Source organism: Medicago truncatula, chromosome 4 (assembly GCF_003473485.1).
Source record: "Medicago truncatula cultivar Jemalong A17 chromosome 4, MtrunA17r5.0-ANR, whole genome shotgun sequence".
In the NCBI taxonomy this organism is placed as follows: Eukaryota; Viridiplantae; Streptophyta; class Magnoliopsida; order Fabales; family Fabaceae; genus Medicago; species Medicago truncatula.
In genome coordinates, this window is record NC_053045.1 from 58,845,157 (window position 1) to 58,864,508 (window position 19,352).

At 32.0% G+C, this 19,352-nt stretch overlaps 3 protein-coding genes across 6 annotated transcripts; all 3 read right to left on the bottom strand.

The window, feature by feature from the left end:
- Positions 1-642: 642 nt before the first annotated feature.
- Positions 643-5,235, bottom strand: LOC25494125 (serine carboxypeptidase-like 33). 4 transcript variants are annotated; one of them, XM_024781833.2, is made up of 10 exons: positions 4,905-5,234; positions 4,502-4,609; positions 4,235-4,330; positions 4,050-4,142; positions 3,737-3,825; positions 3,378-3,653; positions 3,039-3,199; positions 2,833-2,858; positions 2,368-2,462; positions 643-1,324 (listed from the first exon to the last, which is right to left on the bottom strand). In XM_024781833.2, the coding sequence occupies exons 1-10, from the start codon at positions 5,173-5,175 to the stop codon at positions 1,166-1,168; spliced, it is 1,374 nt and encodes a 457-aa protein (XP_024637601.1). In that variant the 5' UTR covers positions 5,176-5,234; the 3' UTR covers positions 643-1,165. The 4 variants fall into 4 exon arrangements, 2 of the variants coding, with proteins under 2 accessions (XP_024637601.1, XP_013458324.1); XM_013602870.3 differs by having other exon boundaries at positions 920-1,324; positions 2,368-2,473; positions 2,833-2,928; XR_003011366.2 differs by having other exon boundaries at positions 1,189-1,324; positions 2,368-2,473; positions 4,905-5,235.
- A 2,559-nt stretch (positions 5,236-7,794) lies between these two features.
- On the bottom strand, positions 7,795-13,366 carry LOC25494126 (serine carboxypeptidase-like 33). The gene is made up of 10 exons (XM_013602871.3): positions 12,917-13,366; positions 12,651-12,758; positions 12,386-12,481; positions 12,206-12,298; positions 11,341-11,429; positions 10,683-10,952; positions 10,408-10,568; positions 10,218-10,313; positions 8,687-8,792; positions 7,795-8,086 (listed from the first exon to the last, which is right to left on the bottom strand). The coding sequence occupies exons 1-10, from the start codon at positions 13,323-13,325 to the stop codon at positions 7,928-7,930; spliced, it is 1,587 nt and encodes a 528-aa protein (XP_013458325.2). The 5' UTR covers positions 13,326-13,366; the 3' UTR covers positions 7,795-7,927.
- A 529-nt stretch (positions 13,367-13,895) lies between these two features.
- On the bottom strand, positions 13,896-19,330 carry LOC25494128 (beta-glucosidase-like SFR2, chloroplastic). The gene is made up of 10 exons (XM_013602873.3): positions 18,962-19,330; positions 17,997-18,333; positions 17,213-17,351; positions 16,850-17,016; positions 16,387-16,608; positions 16,036-16,204; positions 15,722-15,955; positions 15,481-15,630; positions 15,266-15,395; positions 13,896-14,539 (listed from the first exon to the last, which is right to left on the bottom strand). The coding sequence occupies exons 1-10, from the start codon at positions 19,131-19,133 to the stop codon at positions 14,361-14,363; spliced, it is 1,899 nt and encodes a 632-aa protein (XP_013458327.1). The 5' UTR covers positions 19,134-19,330; the 3' UTR covers positions 13,896-14,360.
- Between the last annotated feature and the right edge of the window lie 22 nt (positions 19,331-19,352).

A 19,352-nucleotide genomic window follows, 5' to 3' on the forward strand; every position in this document is an offset into this window, starting at 1 on the left:
CCGTGAATGTTCAAAAAGAAGAAAAAGTGGAAGACTCGTTGAAATTGCTGATGAGACGTGAAGAGGAAGCAATAGTTGAAGACTCATTTGACAAGATACAAGAACAAGATGACAATGAAGAAGAAGAAGAAGTTTTATCAATATATTTTTTATATTGACTTAAAATAATTAAAAAGATGTGTACAATATTAAAAAAATTGACAATTATTTGTTATGAGAGAAATAACTAACAATTGTTTGTTACGAGAGAAAGATAACATATTAAATTTAGTGGAAAGATAAAGTGTGTGCAAAAACTAAAAATTTATTGGTAGATTGAAATAAGGGTATAATAGGAAGAAAATGTACAAAAATATACATTGCTATTTTGGTGTTAATTTTTTAAAATAATACTTAAAAAGAAACGGAGGGAGTATATGTAACTAGCTTTGTAATAATTATATCATCTCTTTTTCTTTTTTTTAACACATATTAATAGAGTTGTGTTATTTGAACATCATTTTATATGACAACCTTTGCAACAACTAAAATTTTACAAAGAAAATGAGTGATTGACACAAAAACCAAAGCAGTAGAGAGAGAAAGTAAAAATATAATGTGAGTATGAAAGAGAAAGTTATCACAAAAGTTGTCAAAAATTGGTTGTTCAAATATCATTTCTCTATTATTAATATGTAGGGAAACTAAAGTGTTTGGGGTTTCTGCCATTTTTATCTTTACATGTTTGTTTCTTCCTTCCGTCTTCAATAACTTGTTATTATCACACATTTATTTTCCTACAAACTTAAACTTTATATATACATCAAACCTATTATCAACTTGAAACCCCTCAAGAAATTGTCTTGAGTCTTAAATTGATCATCGAGTTGGTTGGTTAAAAGTTGACGTTAACTAGGATGAATATGAGTGGATGTCAAGATATTCATTTTGAAATAATGAGAACTTTTAATTGACCATCACATTATATATATATATATGTTATAGTCTCATTGTATCTCTTCTCTCAGATTTGAAGAGTGACTAAGGCATAAGAAGTCTAGGTTGACTGGTTGAGGAAGAACCATACACAAGCGTTTGCATATATCTGTTTCTCATTCTACGGTTGAAGTGGACAAAAGTGGTGAGCAGTTGCATCTGTTGTTTCTTTAGCTTATAGAATTGATGATCATGGAGGTGTATTAGTAGTAGTAGGGAGATGATCTCCAGTTAGGAAAGAATGAATAAGAGAGAGAGCCTCAGTTGGTTTGTTGAGAGGCACTAAGTGACCAGCTCCTCTCACTGTCACATATGTCAATCCTTCATACTCCACTATCCTTCCTCCAACCTGCATTCCATTCAAATCCGTTAAGGCTTGAAAAGACATTCATAGCATATAACAACATAGTTTATAAGTTTATACAATCAAAGTAGACTTATTTGGTAACAATTTTTTGTCATATACATTTGTAGCTTCTTTACTAGCTTAAGCTTATAGCATTTCCATATAAAAAAATAATAATAGTTTTTTTTTTGACAAGCTACTTGAAGCTGTTATCTTATTTGAAAAAAATTAATTATTAACAAAACATATATATATTTTTTATGTTATTTCATATTTATCTGCTAGTTTAATAGTTAATTTTACCAAACACTAACGTCTCAATCCGATAACTTATCCTATCCTTTCTATGTGTGGCTAAAGCCCCACATGCTTTTTCCTTTTTTTTTTTTTTGTAAATAATAAATATAACACAAAAGAACAAGTCGGTAAATGAGTAAATTATCTCTTTTATAGTATATTTCATGTTTGAATCTCACAAAGTCATTTGTAGCTTTTGATGTAAACAAATTATTGAGGATGATCGAGTTTTATCCAAATGATTTAATAAATGTGCTGGAAGTGGTGCTACGCCATCAACTTAAGTATTATGTTACAAATGTTCAATTTGACCCAAAATTTGCTAAGTTGAAAGGACTTTAAGATCTTTGTGAAAACAAATAAATGCAACACATTTGCTGTGGTTTATTAACTTTTGAAGTTGACTTTACTCTTGCCGGTAGCAACTGCAAGTGTTGAATGTGTTTTTTCATTGTAATGTATTATATCAAACAATGTTATTTCTTATTTTTAATATAGTTTGCATTGTTTATTTGAACTTATCAACTTTTCAATATTTTTAATGAAATAGAGCAAATTATTTTCTTTTCCCCCCATAATACATATACAAGATATAGTTTTTTCTTCTATTTTATTCTAATGATTAAAACTTGTTCATAAATATAAAATAAAAAATAAAAAAATACTACGATTTGATTTTAATTAAAGAATTTAAAATAAAAAATAATTGAAGCTAGAAAAATAAAAGGCAAAAGAGATAAATAGAGGACCTGATTATTATGGTACCAAGATCTCCAAGTAGACTTTAGAGGCAGTCCTAAAGCTTCAACACAATATCGTGTCCCTATCACAGGTAGTCTGCCATCTGCATCTCCACTATTAATTCATTCCATAAGGTACAAACAAACATACATACATATTCATTAATGTCATCAATCAAAAATTGAATCACATGAGTACGCACCGAAAGCTACTAACAATTCTATGCAACTACCTCTATTAAATTTAAAATTTAATAGCATGCATGTGACCATAAAGTCTTCTTAAATTAATGCATTTTTCACTTTGCATTCTATAAAGATGAGACTCAATTTAATTTTGATCACTAGCAGAGATAGTGAAAATATACATACAATCTATATGGTTAGGATAAGTAATTAAACATTCTTTACACCCACAGTCAGTATATATCTTAATTAATTAATTTAGTGTATGTACGTATAAGTAAGAGATACCTGTAAATCCATATCTTAAGGCCACCCTTGATGAGTTTGGTGTAGATGGGGAGTACAGAAAAAACAGAGAAGTTGTAAGTCCTCAATATGGAATTACTGACAAATGAGACATATATAGATGGAAATTAGTATTCAATATTCTATACAAAAAAAATATCAATTAATTAAGGGATCTATATATATATATATCAAATTGTAGTGCTTACTTGCAAACCTTCCATGCTATGTTATTGTTTTCTCTTATATTATTTGCATGAAAAGATGATTGAACATCTATCCTGTTGAAAAATTCTTCTGCATATGTTGAATAACAAGGATCATAGCCCCCAAAAATTCTCATCCTCTTCAATCTATAATCATTTTTCACCTGCAATAGCCAAATTTTCCCTCCCACTTAACCATATACCGTTTCATAAATGATATTTTGACACGCAAATTTAACATCAAATTTCGATAACAAACTTCAATATTTAATGCTCAATACTAGTTAATACAGTGATATCATTTAATTTAGAATCTAAAGATTTGTGACAATAGTTATCTACCTTGGAAAATGATTCAGGGACATTATTTGTTACTGTCACTGAGGATGTACTATTTGAATGACATGATGGTGCATAAATGTTGTATATATCAATTTCTGAGTAATCATGGAAAACTTCACTCATGACCTGATTGCACTCATTAGACCATTGAGATTGTTTGAAATCACAAACTTGTTTTGCTTTCTCATATTGCTGATCTGATATCACTGCATGACTCCATGCATATTCTAGAAGGCCTTTATTGTCATAGTAATCTTCAGTTTCTGGATTCCCTACCTGAAAAAATATATATACATACATACATAGTTCACTTAGGAAATAAAATCATTTATTGTGTTAAGGAGGATATATTTACTTACAATAAAACCTTTAAGATTAATTAAGGTGTATTTGTTTCTATCTTTGTTTCTGTCAAAGACTAACTCTGCAAGCTGAGGGATATAGTGGCCTGAAAAATAGTTGCAATAAAAATGTGGTTATTATATCCTAGTAGGGAACAATGAAGCATTGAGACATACACATGCACAACATTGATACTGACACGATGATAACTCTAATAATTTGAGAAAATAGAGACAGTTACACATTGCGTAACGCCTTCAATCTGAAGTATCAGTGTTAAGTTTGCGACAAAGAGAGACCGTATATACTTAATTATAATTAAAAACTAACCAGCATAGCTTTCTCCTGCTATGAAAAAGTCCCTGGATTTAAACTGTGGAAATCTTTGTAACCAATTCACCAAGAAATTGTAGGCATCCTCAGCTGATTCAAGTGTTTTGTAATTAAATATGGTGACTTTAACAAAATCAACACAATTAGATTAGATGATCTTATCTTATACAATGGAAACTCACCCACAAAATGATCCTCTAAAATAGTGAGATCAGAAGAAGTATTGGTGTAAGAAAAACCAACTCCAACAGGGGACTCCACAAATAACAAATTTGCTTCTGCATAGGTTGAAAAAATTACAATAAAGCAAATTAGGATTATTCTTCTTGTTATGTTTGCAACATTTATTGGCACAACAATAGTAGTATACAAACTTAGATAGTGAAATATATATTAAACAAACATATAATATATACTTCATTGTCGAAAGATGAAAAGAAAATATAAACCTTGATTCCAAGAGTATGGGTTGAATTTTAGTCCTTCACCATTTTGGTTGACTAAAAGAGGTCCTATCTCAACAACAGCACCATATCCAATTGAGGAGCATCCAGGTCCTAATTCAAAGACAACATTACAAAATGAAATGTAGCATCAGAAAATAAATATGACTATAGTTAGATCTCTACAACCATACATAAAAAAACAATATGTTTAAATTTTATTTATAATATCCCTCCCTTCAAAAAAAAAAAAAGATTGAGAAGTTGAAAGTGTATTATGAGAGAGGTTCGAGGTTCGATCCATGTTGCTAAAAAATTCATACTCTCCCTTGCAAATTAACCACTAACATTTACTACTACTAATAATAGAAGCTAAATTAGTTTAAAAAAAAATGAAATGATGAAAGACCTCCATTGAGCCAAAGAAGGAGAGGTTTATTGGAGGGTTGAGATTGAGCTTCAAAGAACCAATAGAAAAGAGCCCTCCCATGTTCTTCATTGACATTGATGTAACCTGAAAAGTGTGAAATTGATGGGTTTGAAGGTTGTCCTGGTAGATCAATTATTCTATCAGTTTCATAACTTTCAACATTTATTTCAGATGCTTTAATGAACAATGAAATGGTAGTACTAGTAGTTAAAAGAATGAAACATAGGATCTGGACTAGAAAGACATTCATTTCTCTAGCTAAAATGAATAAATTTGGTTTTCTTTAATTTGACTCAAGACCAATGTAAAAGCATTGACTACTTTTATAGTGCCAATATGTGAGTGGAGGGGAGGATAGCATTTTTGGGATTGTCATGTCAGAAAATGACAAGTGAGGATTAAAAAAAAAAAAACATTTTTTTGTGATCTTTGGGCGTGTACTTCTAGACTAAAACATGATTATTTTTTTAAAGTTTTTTTTTTATAGATAAATGTTAGTGGTTGGTTTGTTAAATGGAAAGAAAAATTGTTAGTTGCGGAGATTGAATCCTAAACCTTATTCTAAAGAGAACTATTTTTAACCTCCTCAATGTTTTTCCTGCGTCTAGATGGTTAAATTCAAAAGAAAACTAATGTTTTGTCCATGCCTGAATGGGCAAATTTGGACGTGATCAATTTTGAGAATAATTGGAGATGAAAAAAGAAGCTATCTGATCTTAATATTCCTTCAACATCTCAACTCATACATACCGCCAAACTACACATTCGGTGAATGGGGTGGGCAATGAAGATTTGAATTTGTTGGAGTGGGTCTTACCCAATCAACACACAAAAACCTTAGCCCATTAGGCCACACAACTTGTTTTGCCACTACACTAGATGGTGCAGTGCACTAACATTGTGCATGTCAATTTACTTTATCACAAGACTGTCATTAGTCTTTCTGTCACTCATTGGATTGAGGTAATCTCTTATCAAGATTTACATATTAAAATCCACTTGCACCTCTTTGGAATTATTCATTTGTTTGTTTCTTACTGAATTATCCAAAAAGGACAAAATTTTATATCATGGGGTCATTATTTGAGTTGGGTAATGTGTAGAAATTAGAAAACACTAACCAATAAGAAAAAGGAACAAATTACAAGGTGACATAAAAGTTGGTGAAATTATTTGAGATGCAAATTGAGTAGAGTTTGTTTGTTTGTTCAATTCAAGCATTTCTTTGTCCAAGTAAGTCCGTTTTTATATTAAGTAAATAAAATTCTGTTTTAAATTTTAATGTTAATAAGTTGAAATCATAATATCAAATAGTTAAAATTACAATTAATACAATAATACACTTCAATTGATACAAAAATAAATATTAAATCAGCTTTTATGAAGAAAAGAATACTAGTTTATCCCAAAGTTGATGGAATTAAGATTAAAGTCATGTTAACTTGCGCTCTAAGAATACATATTTTAAGACATGAGTTAACATTTCTTGAGATTAACCTTAAGATTTAGGGTTAATAGGTTTTTACCCCCTGTAATATAGGTCATTTCTGGTTTTTTTTTTTTCAAGAAATTTTCGTTTTTGTTTGGCCTAATAGGGGGTTAAATCAAAACAAATTTTTTTTACAGAGGGTAAATCAAAAAAAAAAAATTACGGGAAAAACCGAAAATGACTTATATTATAGGGGGCAAAGATATTAACCCTAAGGGTGCGTTTGATTTGCTAAAAAATGAAGGACATGACAGAACAACTCTAGTTGTCAAGTGTTTGATTTGTAAAACTGTTTCAGGTACATGACAAACTGAAGGCAAGGGACAGGACAAAAACTCATATTTTTGTCCCTCATCAAACCACAACACAACTTTTTGTCCCACGTACAAGTTGTCTAAAATACCAAAATAACATTTTGTCCCTCAAAAATCGTATAAAACAAAAAATTATTCAATGCCATAAAAAATTTGTCCAGTGCTGTTCTGTCCAGTACTTATTGTTTTGCAAACCAAACACACTCTAAGATTTATGATTCCTAAAAGTTCATAATTGCTTTGACGATGAAACCTAAACTATAATATTTTGTCTACCGGTCTTAACTATTTTGGAGACTCTATTCTAATCTTAAAAATTGGTGTATGTAGGAATTTGGAGACCTTTAAACACGATTAGTTGTCAATTTTCAATCTGAATGTTATACGCATTCGTATCAAAACAAATATGTTGCTTCGGCTCGGTGTTTAGTCTTTTACCATCCCTTTGCAAGTTCAATTCCAAGGTATGTTATTTTGATTTTTAAGATCAGTTTGTAAAACATAAAATTAAACAAAACAATATGTAACAAGACAATCAAATCTGCGATAATTTGTAACTTTCCAAGTTATAATCGTTCCACCAATCCAAACATGTATTTTGGAACAAAAGATTAGGTCTCAAAGTACTTTGTATCTGGTTGCACTTGCTTAGGGCCAATCCTGCTCGTATTGTACGGATTTATTTAAATTTTATTTATAATATTCCCTCCCTTCCAAAACAATTATCGGTTTAGTATATAAAAGGTGTTTCATATACTGCATTTGATAAAATGTTGCTAAAACTAGTTAACAATAATTTTCATCATAATTTCATAATTCGTTTCTAATCTTATGTACTTTTAATTATGGACACACATTTTTTTCAAGAAAGCAAACTTATATCATTTTCAATTGCATGCATGAAGAATACAAGAAGACAACTTAAAAAACTTGAGGATTATACATGAATTTAGCCACCCTTACTAACTTATGGGTCACTACATTTGTGTGACGTAGTATATATATAATGCTTTTTTTTTACAAAGAATGTGTAATGCTTGATGCTTTTCATTAAGACACAAACATGCAGATTTCATGGATTGCTTTTTCATTTATTGAATAATATTGATACACCAGCAGGGTTACATTCATATTATATATTCATATGATTTAATAAATCGGTAACTTGTGATGAGTCTAAAAATGCAGAGAATTGATGATCATGGAGGTGTATTAGTAGTAGTAGGGAGATGATCTCCAGTTAGGAAAGAATGAATAAGAGAGAGAGCCTCAGTTGGTTTGTTGAGAGGCACTAAGTGACCAGCTCCTCTCACTGTCACATATGTCAATCCTTCATACTCCACTATCCTTCCTCCAACCTGCATTCCATTTTCATTTCCATTGTTTTCCTCATTCTCTAACATAACTCAATACATTTACATATATATAAAAGGTAGATTTTCTTTTGTAAAAAATTAAGAAAAGAATTTCTAATATTAAATTGAAAAGTAATTCAAGCTAGAACAATAAATTAAAAAATAAGGGTTAGAAGGGTGCGTTTGATTTGTTAAAAAATGAAGGACAAGACAGAACAACTTCAGTTGTCCAGTGTTTGATTTGTAAAACTGTTTCAGGGACAGAACAAACTGGAGGCAAGGGACATGACAAAAACTGAAATTTTTGTCTATCACCAAACCACAGCACAACTTTTTGTCTCACGTACAAGTTGTCTAAAATACCAAAATAGCATTTCGTCCCGCAATAAATTATTTAATATCATAAAAATTTGTTCTGTGCTGTTATGCCTTGTGTTGTGCTGTTCTGCATTATACTGTGCCGTCCAGTATTTACTATTTTGCAAACCAAACGCACCCACAATTTGTTACCCGCTTATCTTTCTTGTAATTTTCTATATATGTCAAAATAACCATTAAAATGAAGAAGAAAAAAAACTAGAACGTAAAAGTGAATTAGTGGACCTGATTATGTTGGTACCAAATCCTCCAAGTAGACTTTAGAGGTAGTCCTAAAGCCTCAACACAATATCGTGTCCCTATCACGGGTAATCTGCCATCTGCATCTCCACTGTACATAAAATAAATTACAAACTTATACATCATATAAGTAGTTTTGACATTTTTACATATATTAAAAAAAAAAAATTAATTTTGTATTGAAACAAGAAATTATGGACGATTTTACTGAATTGTCACTCATTAATAACATGAGAAAGATATACTAAAATAATAAAAAAAATGAGAGTAATAAATAGTAAATAGTACAATAGAAAGAATATATATATATATATAATTGGTATATTGATATTGTAAAATGCCATAAAATAATACATGGATGGACGAAATAGAGGGTTACATTTTATTAATTCAATTTAATTTAATAATAATTCTCGTGAGTTTAACCCAATTGGTAGAGATATTACATATTATATCTAGGGACCAGTGTTTGAACCCGGACACCCCACTTCTCCACAATTAAATTGTGTGAGCTTTAACCACTAATCTGCTTGAAGAAAAAAAATTAAATAACAATGCTTCACACATCAATCAAAAAGTTTATTTTGGAAAGAGAAAATTCTATTAGAAGTTAGAAAGAAACAAAAAGATCGAACAATCAAAGAGTGAATGCCCTTCCTTCAAAAAAAAAAAAAAAAAAGAGTGAATGACCCTTCCACCGAAATCTAACAGTTTTATGGAGCGACCACATCTATTAAATTAAAAAGTATGTAACCATAAAGTCATATATGGCATTTACACTTTGTTTAAAAAATACATTTGGGGTCCATAATTGGGATCCATGTAATGATGACACTCGCATAATTTTTTTATTTTATATAATAATAGAGTGATAGTAGCACTTCTCTAATTTGCACAATACTTGTCCGGTGGCTATGTAGTGCTTCTTTTTTTAGTTTATATTTGTTGTACACATGTAGATATGTTTTCATTAGAAATCATATTATGATTTATAAAAAAATCTTATTATGAACACTTTTAATGACATGGCAATTTATAATAAGTTTACATTGTAACAAACGTTTATATTATTAAATAGGTGTTCAGGATGAGTGTCACTTTAACGTAAGTTTTACAAATTTCGTAGTAAATGAATGAGTGTAAAGTGTTACAAAATTATCCTCTTTTTTTATCAAGTTTATAAAATTATCCTTGTTAACTTTAGGAGTGTCGTTAATCATTGTCACAAATGTCCTCGTGAACTTAGCTCAGTTGATAAAATCCGATTTCAAATCCCAACCACCAAAAAAAAAATCATTATCACAAATTTCGTAGTGATGAGTATAATAATGAATTAAAAGTAATGTACGCAGTACTATATTGAGGATAAAGTTAAAATAAATAAAGAAATCTTAACTTGAAAACACCAAACGACAATCGATTTTATTTTCCTTCAAAAAAGACAATCGATTTTATTTTATTTTTATAAAATGACATTCATATAAAAAGTAAAGTTGAGAGTGTAACCAAGAGATACCTGTAAATCCATATCTTAAGGCCACCCTTGATGAGTTTAGTGTAGATGGGTAGGACCGAAAAAACAGAGATGTCGTAAGTATTGAATATGGAAATACTGAAAAACACAGGTGAAAATTAATATTCAATATTCTATATATAGGATAAAATAAAATGATGAATTAAGGAATCAATCAAATTGTAGTGCTTACTTGCAACCCTTCCATTCTATTTTACTGTTTCCTCTTTTATTGTTTGCATGAATAGATAACTGAACATCTACCCTATTAAAAAATTCTTCTGCATATATGGAATAACAAGGGTCATAGCCCCCAAAACTTCTCATCCTCTTCATTCTATAACCATTTTTCACCTGCAAGACCCAAAATTAAACTACTTTTTGATCAATATTCAAACTGGCAACTGCATGCATATATTAACCCTCTATCATTTATAATCTATTGATTTGTGACATTAATATATTTACCTTTTTAAGTGATTCAGGGCCATTTTTGGTTTCTGTGGATGTACTATTTAAACGACATGCAGGGGCATAAATGTTGAATATGTCAATTTCTGAATAATCATGGAAGAGTTGGTCCATGGCCTGAAAGCACTCATTAGACCATCGAAATTGTTTAAAATCACAAACTTGTTTTGCTTTCTCATATTGCTCATCTGATATTACTGCATGACTCCATGCATATTCTACAATGCCTTTATAATCATAGTAATCATCAGTTTCTGGATTCCCTACCTGAAAATGTATACATATATAGTTCATTTAGCCAATGAAATTACTTAGGGGATGCATATTATAAAAATAATGTGACTTTTACATTCACAAACAGTGTATTTTAGTTACATAATCTTGATTGACGTGAATTCCGGGATTAAATTACATTAACTTATCAGTGATGCTATTTCCAGTAGTTGATTTTGGTTCTTTATATATAGCAAAACATGGGTTGATGGAAAATAGAAGAGGTGGCCGACAAAGTTACTTTAAACTATCGTCATAGCCTTGTGAGCTTCTTTGTCGAGAAGTATAGCGTTTTCCTTCTTCACTTAATTTTAAGCATGCCCTTATTCTCCTTAATTTAATTATTCCTTCTTTTTTTTTTTGTTAAGCACGATTTACTTACAATAAAACCTTTAAGATTAATAAATGGATTTTTGCTTCTATCTTTGTTTCTGTCAAAGATTAACTCTGCAAGCTGAGGGATATAGTGACCTGAAAAATAGTGATAATGAAAATTTGGTTATAAATATATGTTTATTCAAAATACTTATAACTAAAAGGTTAAAATAAAAATTAAATATGTTTTTAGTAGTATAAAATTTGAGATCTTTCAAGTTTAGTTCCTAAATTTTTTTTGACCATTTCTAATTTTTACCTTTTATAAAATCGAGTGTTTGCTGTCCTAACAAAGGACAAAAATCACTGTTATTATAAAAGATGGGAACTAAAAATATTGATTTTTATGAAATGGTGAGGATTAAGTTTAGGCAAATTCTATGGTACATCCACTATATTTGAGTGTATCGGTACACTCACTTTTGAAATTCATAGTTAAATGAGTTGTTTTTTGAAGAAAAAAAATATTATTTTTTTATCATTTATAATTATAATAACTAAATCTTATTCATCAAAAGTGTCAACGAAATAATTTTTTATTTTTTTAGATTTTTATCTCTCATAATTGAGAACATTCATTATTTTTTATGTAATAAAAGTTACTATGATTCTTATAAACAATTAAATGATGTTTTTTCTTATGAAATGTTGTTCTATAAAATATAAATATTGGCAAATAGCTATTTACTACATAAAAAATGATCGTTCATTTATAAAATTAAAAAACAGGAGTACCGATACATCTTATTTTGTGAGTGTACCGTGGAAGTTTCTTAAGTTTAACTAAAACAGTTATATGCACTAAAATAAAATAAAAATTATATTTTCTATTAGAGACTACAACAATATTTAACCCAAAAATAAACACTGACCAGCATAGCTTTCTCCTGCTAAGAAAAAGTCCCTGGATTTAAACTGTGGAAATCTTTGTAGCCAATTTACCAAGAAATTGTAAGAATCCTCGGCTGATTCATGCAGTTTGTAATTAAATATGGTGACTTTAACAAAATCAACAAAATTAAATTATCTTATCTTCTGCAAAGGAAACTCACCCACAAAATGATCCTCTAAAATGGTGAGATCAGAAGAGGTATTGGTGTAAGAAAAACCAACTCCAATGGGTGACTCCACAAATAACAGATTTGCTTCTGCATAGGTTGAAAAAATTACAATAAAGCAGATTAGGATTATTCTCTTTGTTATGTTTGCAACATTTATTGGCACATCAATAATAGTATACTAACTTAGATAGTCATATATATCAAACAAACATATATTATATACTTCATTGTCCAAAGATGAAAAGAAAATATAAACCTTGACTCCAAGAGTATGGGTTAAATTTTAGTCCTTCACCATTTTTGTTGACTAAAAGAGGTCCTATCTCAACAACAGCACCACCTCCAATTGAGGAGCATCCAGGTCCTGACTCAAAGGCAAAATGACAAAAATGAAAAGTAGCATCACTAAATAAATATGACTAGAACTCTATAACCATATACATAGAAACTATAGTAGTAGTAGTACTACTACTACTACTAATAATAATAATAATTAGTTACAAAAATGAAATGATGAAAGACCTCCATTGAGCCAGAGAAGGAGAGGTTTATTGGAGGGTTGAGATTGAGCTTCAAAGAACCAATAGAAAAGAGCCCTCCCATGATCTTCATTGACATTGATGTAACCTGAAAAGTGTGAAATTGGTGGTGTTGAAGGTTGTCCTGGTAGATCAATTATTCTATCAGATTCATAGCTTTCAACATTTATTTCAGATGCTTTAATGAACAATGAGGAAGTGGTAATAGTTAAAAGAAAGAAACATAGGAATTGGAGGACAGACAGAAAAACATCCATTTTTCTAACTAAAATGAAATAATTTGGATCCAAAGCCAATGTAAATGTATTGGCGACTTTTATAGTGCTAATAAGAGAGTGGGTGAGATCACTTAGGATTCTCATGTCAGAAAATGAGTTTTCCACCAAAATCATTTCAGTCTATACATTAAAAAATGCAGTAAGCAAAGTTGTTAACAAATAAAATTGTACACTTTGTTGGAGTGTGCCTTACCCAATCATCACACAAAAACTTTAGCCCATCAGGTAAGACAACTTGTTGGACCACAATAGTCACTACAGATGGTGTAGTGCATTAGCACTGTGCATGTCACTTTTCTTTATCGCAGTCGACATCAGTCTTTCTATATTTATTACAAATTAAAATCCACTTGTACCTCTTTTGAATTATTCACTTTTGTTTCTTACTGAATTCATCCATAAAGGACAAAATTTTCGATTAGGAGGTCAATATTGGAGTTGGGTAATGTGTAGAAATTATAATACACCAACACCAATAAGAAAAGAAACACATTACCAGGTGACATAAAAATTTGTATAATTATTTACTGTAAAAAGATTATGAGTTTGTTTGTTTGTTCAAGCATTTCTCTGTTCAAAGGAAGTTTATTTTTAAATGAAGTAATAACTTTCCATCTTCAATTCGGACTCATTGGAAAATCTATTTTAATTCAGTTACATTTTTAATAAAAGTATTGCTGTTAATTGGATCAGATAAACTATACACCTTGAAACAAGTAATCAGTCCTTTTGGCATATTATTAATACAGGCATGAACGCGAACATAGCAGATGAATAGAGTAATAGACAACTAAAAGCATCTTGAAAATTACCAAGACTCATCTGCATTATACAATATAATATATCTGAACAATGCAGCAAAGCTGAAAGACAAACTATACAACCTTGATATATAATGCAGTCCCGAATGCAATTCTCTTCCATTTTCAATAAGCAAAAAATTCTCCAAAATGAATCTCTGTAGCGGACTGCACCTAAATCCATTGCTGAGGATCCATATGTAAAATTCCATCGAGTTGATCATTCTCCTGTGAGGGTAGCATATACTAGAACGCTGAGTCATTTGGCTGCGCACTTTGAAGCATGTATATGTATTACTTTGAGTAGTAACAGGATCGATGAGATTTGATAAGTTATCAATGGCTAAGTTCAAAGCGAGTGCAAAACTAATTGCTCCTTTTGAGATTTCTTTTTCCTTTTTAGGGAGAATCGTTGAATAATGAATCTTGAGAATTGGCTTAAGTAATCCTGGAGGTCATCCATCTCATAATGACCAAACCGCCAATCTCTTTCTATATAAGGTCGCTGTATGGGTTCATCAAGTCCACCTGTAACCACAAGCCAGGAGACTTGTCATACATTTATCCAGATATATAACCACCCTAAGAAAAATATAGTATTCATGTTCATACATTTGCCTATTGGAGTTTGATTGGTAAGTTCTGTAAAAGCTAGAGAAATATTCTAATTTTGTAGGCTAAGTGGGAGTTTGTTAAACAGAAAATTCAGTTTCACACAATTCTTTGGAAGTTATATGTTCAAGAGTTGATCCACAGCACAACATGTTCACTGCCCTCGTAACGCAGTACCAAACCTGCGCTAAGACAAATTTGGTGGAGGGAATACTATTTTGCTTCTAAAGCAAAGCACGTTCAGTTTTCACAATTTTATGCAACCATTGATTTTCAAAGTTCATCTCCAAACAATCAAGCCTGTATTAGTTGCACACTCTCTGACTTCTTATTCTAATTGCCCTGAACCTTACCTGCAACTTATATAATTAAGGTTGGTGTATAATCCATTCTATTTATAATTGGTTCGGTCTTGACTAAAACAAAGCTCATTATGCAACTGCTGTCAAAGGTAGTAACTATCGGTTTATCTAGTAATATGTTGGCATATGGTAGCTAAAGCATTAATTCTATCGACGGTAGGAGCAATATTTAAAGCTTTATGCTCATATCAAGCATAGAGGATAACTAAGTTACTCCCCACAAATCAATAGAAACGCATTTTTGTCTGAACTCTCAAGTAAAAGAGTATATCATTATTACCTGCTAACATTAAACCATTTTTGTCCACAGCCCGATAAAATGGTCTTGTTTTCTTCTCTTTAGCGGCTCTTTGAAGTTCATTCCAAGCTTTATCACGATCATCACGTGTAACTTTACCGGTACTTACAACCTGCAATCAAGAGACCATTAAAAATGTCACCCAAAATTACAAAGCAAATATTATAGAGAAACAAATGAAGACAGCAAATACAAACTTTAGAAAACAGATGGTAAGAAGGGCGAGGAATCCGTGCAAGATTATTTGCTCGGTCAACTGCGACAAGTCCAAACTTGGGACCATATCCATCAGCCCACTCCCAGTTATCAGAAATAGTCCAGAAGAGGTAACCAAGCACAGGCACACCCTGTAGAACAATTACAAGAAGGTATAAGCTGCAATTAGTGTTTATGAAAGAGTACTTCAATTTTGAAAACTGAAAATTCTAGAGTAAAAACCTCGATCATAGCTGCATAAACAGCAAGTAAATGCTCCAAGAGATATGGTCGACGGATCAAATCAGTCTCATCTGCAATTCCATTTTCAGCAATAATGAAGGGGACATTTAGATGCTTGTATCTTTCATGGAACTGGAGTAACATGCGATATAAGCCATCAGGATATACTCCACGTCCAGATTCACTGTACTCATCATTTTCCACCAGCTTCAGGCCAGCACCCGAAACCGCTTCCTGATGTACATGTTAGAATCGTCGCGTGAGTACATGTCTGGTATCGTACAGAATGCATTGTTAGGATCGAAAAATCAAACCTGGCCATAATAGTTAACGCCTATAAAGTCCATCTTTTTGGATATTTCATCGATGAATGGGAAGAGACTCAATGAATTAGCCAGTGAAACAGCAGCAATATCAAACAGACCATAGGGTCGCATAAACGACACATGATGTGCAACACCAACTATTTGATTTGATGAGTTACTGCAAAATGTTAATATTGTTCAGAGAAGTACAATTGTAAAATTAGAAAAGTAACCAAGTAACGCAGTCAGCTTCAAATGTTCAGACTGCTAAATGAGAAAGGGTGGGAAGGCGGAAAAAATCTAGTTGCACTAGAATGATATGGCTGAAACTTGCTTCTGAAACCTCTGACAAATATTCACCTGAGTTCGTGGATGTAATCATATGCCTTTGAGTGTGCAACAGATATCCAATGCATGGCCTGCTGGAAAACACCTGTAGGAAGTGCGGAAGTAGCAGCCTCTAGCATATCAGGATGTCCACCAGGCCAGGTTCCAGAACAATAAGTAAGCATACAGAAGACATGGGGCTCGTTAAATGTTACCCAATAGTCTACTAAATCTGATACACTGTCAACAACAAGCCTGCATTGATTGAGAAATATGTGAGAGAAATCACAAGCATGCTACATTAGATTAGTAACTCCATAAAACTAGATAACATGATGATACAGGTTTCAAGAGAGATTCGCAAATATGCTACATAGGATTAGTCGACTCAATAAAACTAGTACAGACTAGCAGTCAGTCTGAGATGAAAATTGAGTCATCCTCAGCAGGCAGAGTTCGATGGCATACAAACAAATGCCACTAAAGGAAAAACTACCTGGTAAAATCCATGAAATAATCCACTGTCTTTTCCAGCTTCCAACCTCCATAATCACCGGCCCAGGGTGGAAGTGAGTGATGAAAAAGAGTAAGCATCACCTTCATTCCATATGATCGAACCCTATTGATAATCCACTTATAGCGCTCCAATGCAGCATAGTTGACCTAAAAAAGAACGCCAAGTGAATTGCTTACATAAGTAAATCTCTTTTGCCAGATGCATTGATCAATGGTCAGTAAAGTTTGAGATAAAACTTTGGAAATTGAGAAACGTATTCATGAGCTCCATCCACTAATATATGCTAAACTATGAGCACCAATATAACTAATCATCATACAGAAAGGTCAGAATTTGACTTACAGATTCTTTAAGGCTGTTTACTGGCTCATGAGGCATGACTCTTGACCAGTCAATTCCCATACGAAAAACAGTAACACCAGTATCCTTGGCCAATTTTAGTTCTGTATCAGGATCAGACCAAAACCTTAATCTCTCCTCCCTGAAAATCAGGCATTAACTTTAAATTCTACTGAACAACAATATTACAATTTAACAGACACACAGACACACACACACACACAGAGGACGCGGTAACCTGTGACGAAGAGTAACTTTTCCATTTTCAGTTTAAGAAAGCTATATAATTTTTATCAAAAAATAAATAAATAAGGAATTATCATGAAATGTTTTGGATATGCTAGGTACTTGTTTAACTGTGATTTTCCTAGTCATCTCATACTAAGCTTCATTGCGATAAATAAATTGACTTATGGTGTCCATTGCCTTCTCTCTATAGGCATCCTCATACACCTAAACATTTGTAGACTTTGGTTTCCATAATCAAGTTGGTTTACTCCACAGTGACTTGAGTTTAAGGGGGGGATGTTACAATATCTTCAGCCTTGATTTGTTACAAATTCATTGATTCTGATTGATTGTATTAGGAGGATACCATTTATTTGTAACTACCATATCTTGTATGGCTAGAATCTTCTGTAAAGTCTTGACATACAAAGAAATATACAGAAATGCAATGCAATCCTTGACAACAATATTAGCTTACAATGAAAACCTGCCCTTTCACTTCAAAATCCAATGTTGACTGCAAATGACATTAAAAAACAAAAAGCAAGTGAGAGCTTACGGGTGTGGAACATTATGCCAAGCAGTTACATTAGGAATGTGTTCTTCTTCTTCTTCTCCTTCCTGTCCATCTACTTCCATGTACTTCTCAAATCCTCTGATCATGGCCTCCATAGCTACCTTAAGAGACTTTTTGTTACCCTTAAGCCCTCGTTGTGCAGATGATACGGCTTGTTGAGACCCACCATCAGCAGTGGCAGAGCCCATCAAAGCATCTACTTTCTGCTCAGCACCGGCAACACTCTCTTGTTCAGCAAACTGAATCCAAGCATCATCAAGCCTGTCTTCAACATGCGCCGGTGCTGTCGCTAGACCAAAGAAAAACCCATTTTCTTCTTCTGCAAAAGTAAATAAATAAGCCATGTTTATATTGGCTCATTTGAACTTACATACTCACATAAGCATTTGTGAAATTGTGTAGGAGAACTTATGACAACAATGTATGGACATGTTTTCAGCTCATTTCCATGAGCTCTGGAAGATTGTTAATATATAAACACTTACGACCTGTTTGGATTGACTTATTTGAGGCTATTCTTGTATAAGCACTTGTTAGACTGTTTGAGAGAACTTATGAAAACAGTTCATGACATGTTCATACCCTGTTTTCAACTCATTTTCATAAGCTCTCCAGGATAGCTTATGAAAACAAGTTATTTATTATACAAAAACAATGACTTAATTTTATGTTGTGTTATAAAAATAGCTTATCCATAAGCGCTTATATGATAAGCACTTCTTATGATGTAAGTTGCAAATTAAGTTATTTATCCAAAGATGAAGATGACATTATATGATAAGCGTTTATGCTAATGAACACTTAATTTAGTTGTGTAAATAAAGAGAGCCTTAATCTATTTTATTGACCTTATCAGCATGCATGAATGCATGTTTGCAAAGAAATAACATAACTGAAGTTAATTGCAATTCGCAAACCAATTAATCAATAATAATAGAGATTATTACCGGTAATGTTGAAATCGGCGAGAGTATCGGAGGATTCATCGATGGGGGAATTGAAACGGCGAAGATTTTTGTTGCGAAAACGAGAGAAGGAGAAGGCATTGGCGGCGAGGGTGAGAGTGACTAATGCTCCGGCGAGTTTAGTGGCAGTTAGGAAGAGCGAAACTACCGTCATGGTAGTGGCGAGTGGGTCTTACGCGCTCTCTATCATACTCATACCGTTAAGTTCTGGAAACTACGAAGAAGTGGACAAAGAGAAGAACGGTTAGAGTGCACGTAATTTCCACTGTTCTCAGATGAGATGATGAGAATCTCAACTCTATCTATCCATGCGTTCTCTTCTGTTATTTCACTTTCCCTCCTTTTCATTCATTTCTAGATATTTTTTTTTTTT

Bases quoted from the DNA above. Each gene is read 5' to 3' on its own strand.
- LOC25494125 (XM_013602870.3), bottom strand. From the start codon at position 5,175: ATGAATGTCTTTCTAGTCCAGATCCTATGTTTCATTCTTTTAACTACT. The intron at 4,143-4,234 runs GTGAGTTTCCAT...CACTTGAATCAG, and splicing joins TTTAGAGGATCATTTTGTGG to CTGAGGATGCCTACAATTTC. The intron at 2,929-3,038 runs GTAAGCACTACA...CTCATTTGTCAG, and splicing joins ATAGCATGGAAGGTTTGCAA to TAATTCCATATTGAGGACTT.
- LOC25494126 (XM_013602871.3), bottom strand. From the start codon at position 13,325: ATGATTTTGGTGGAAAACTCATTTTCTGACATGAGAATCCTAAGTGAT. The intron at 12,482-12,650 runs GTTTATATTTTC...CAACCTATGCAG, and splicing joins CCCATACTCTTGGAGTCAAG to AAGCAAATCTGTTATTTGTG. The intron at 10,314-10,407 runs GTAAGCACTACA...TGTGTTTTTCAG, and splicing joins ATAGAATGGAAGGGTTGCAA to TATTTCCATATTCAATACTT.
- LOC25494128 (XM_013602873.3), bottom strand. From the start codon at position 19,133: ATGACGGTAGTTTCGCTCTTCCTAACTGCCACTAAACTCGCCGGAGCA. The intron at 17,352-17,996 runs GTAAGCTCTCAC...CCTGATTTTCAG, and splicing joins TGGCATAATGTTCCACACCC to GGAGGAGAGATTAAGGTTTT. The intron at 16,609-16,849 runs GTAGTTTTTCCT...CAATCAATGCAG, and splicing joins TATTTCATGGATTTTACCAG to GCTTGTTGTTGACAGTGTAT.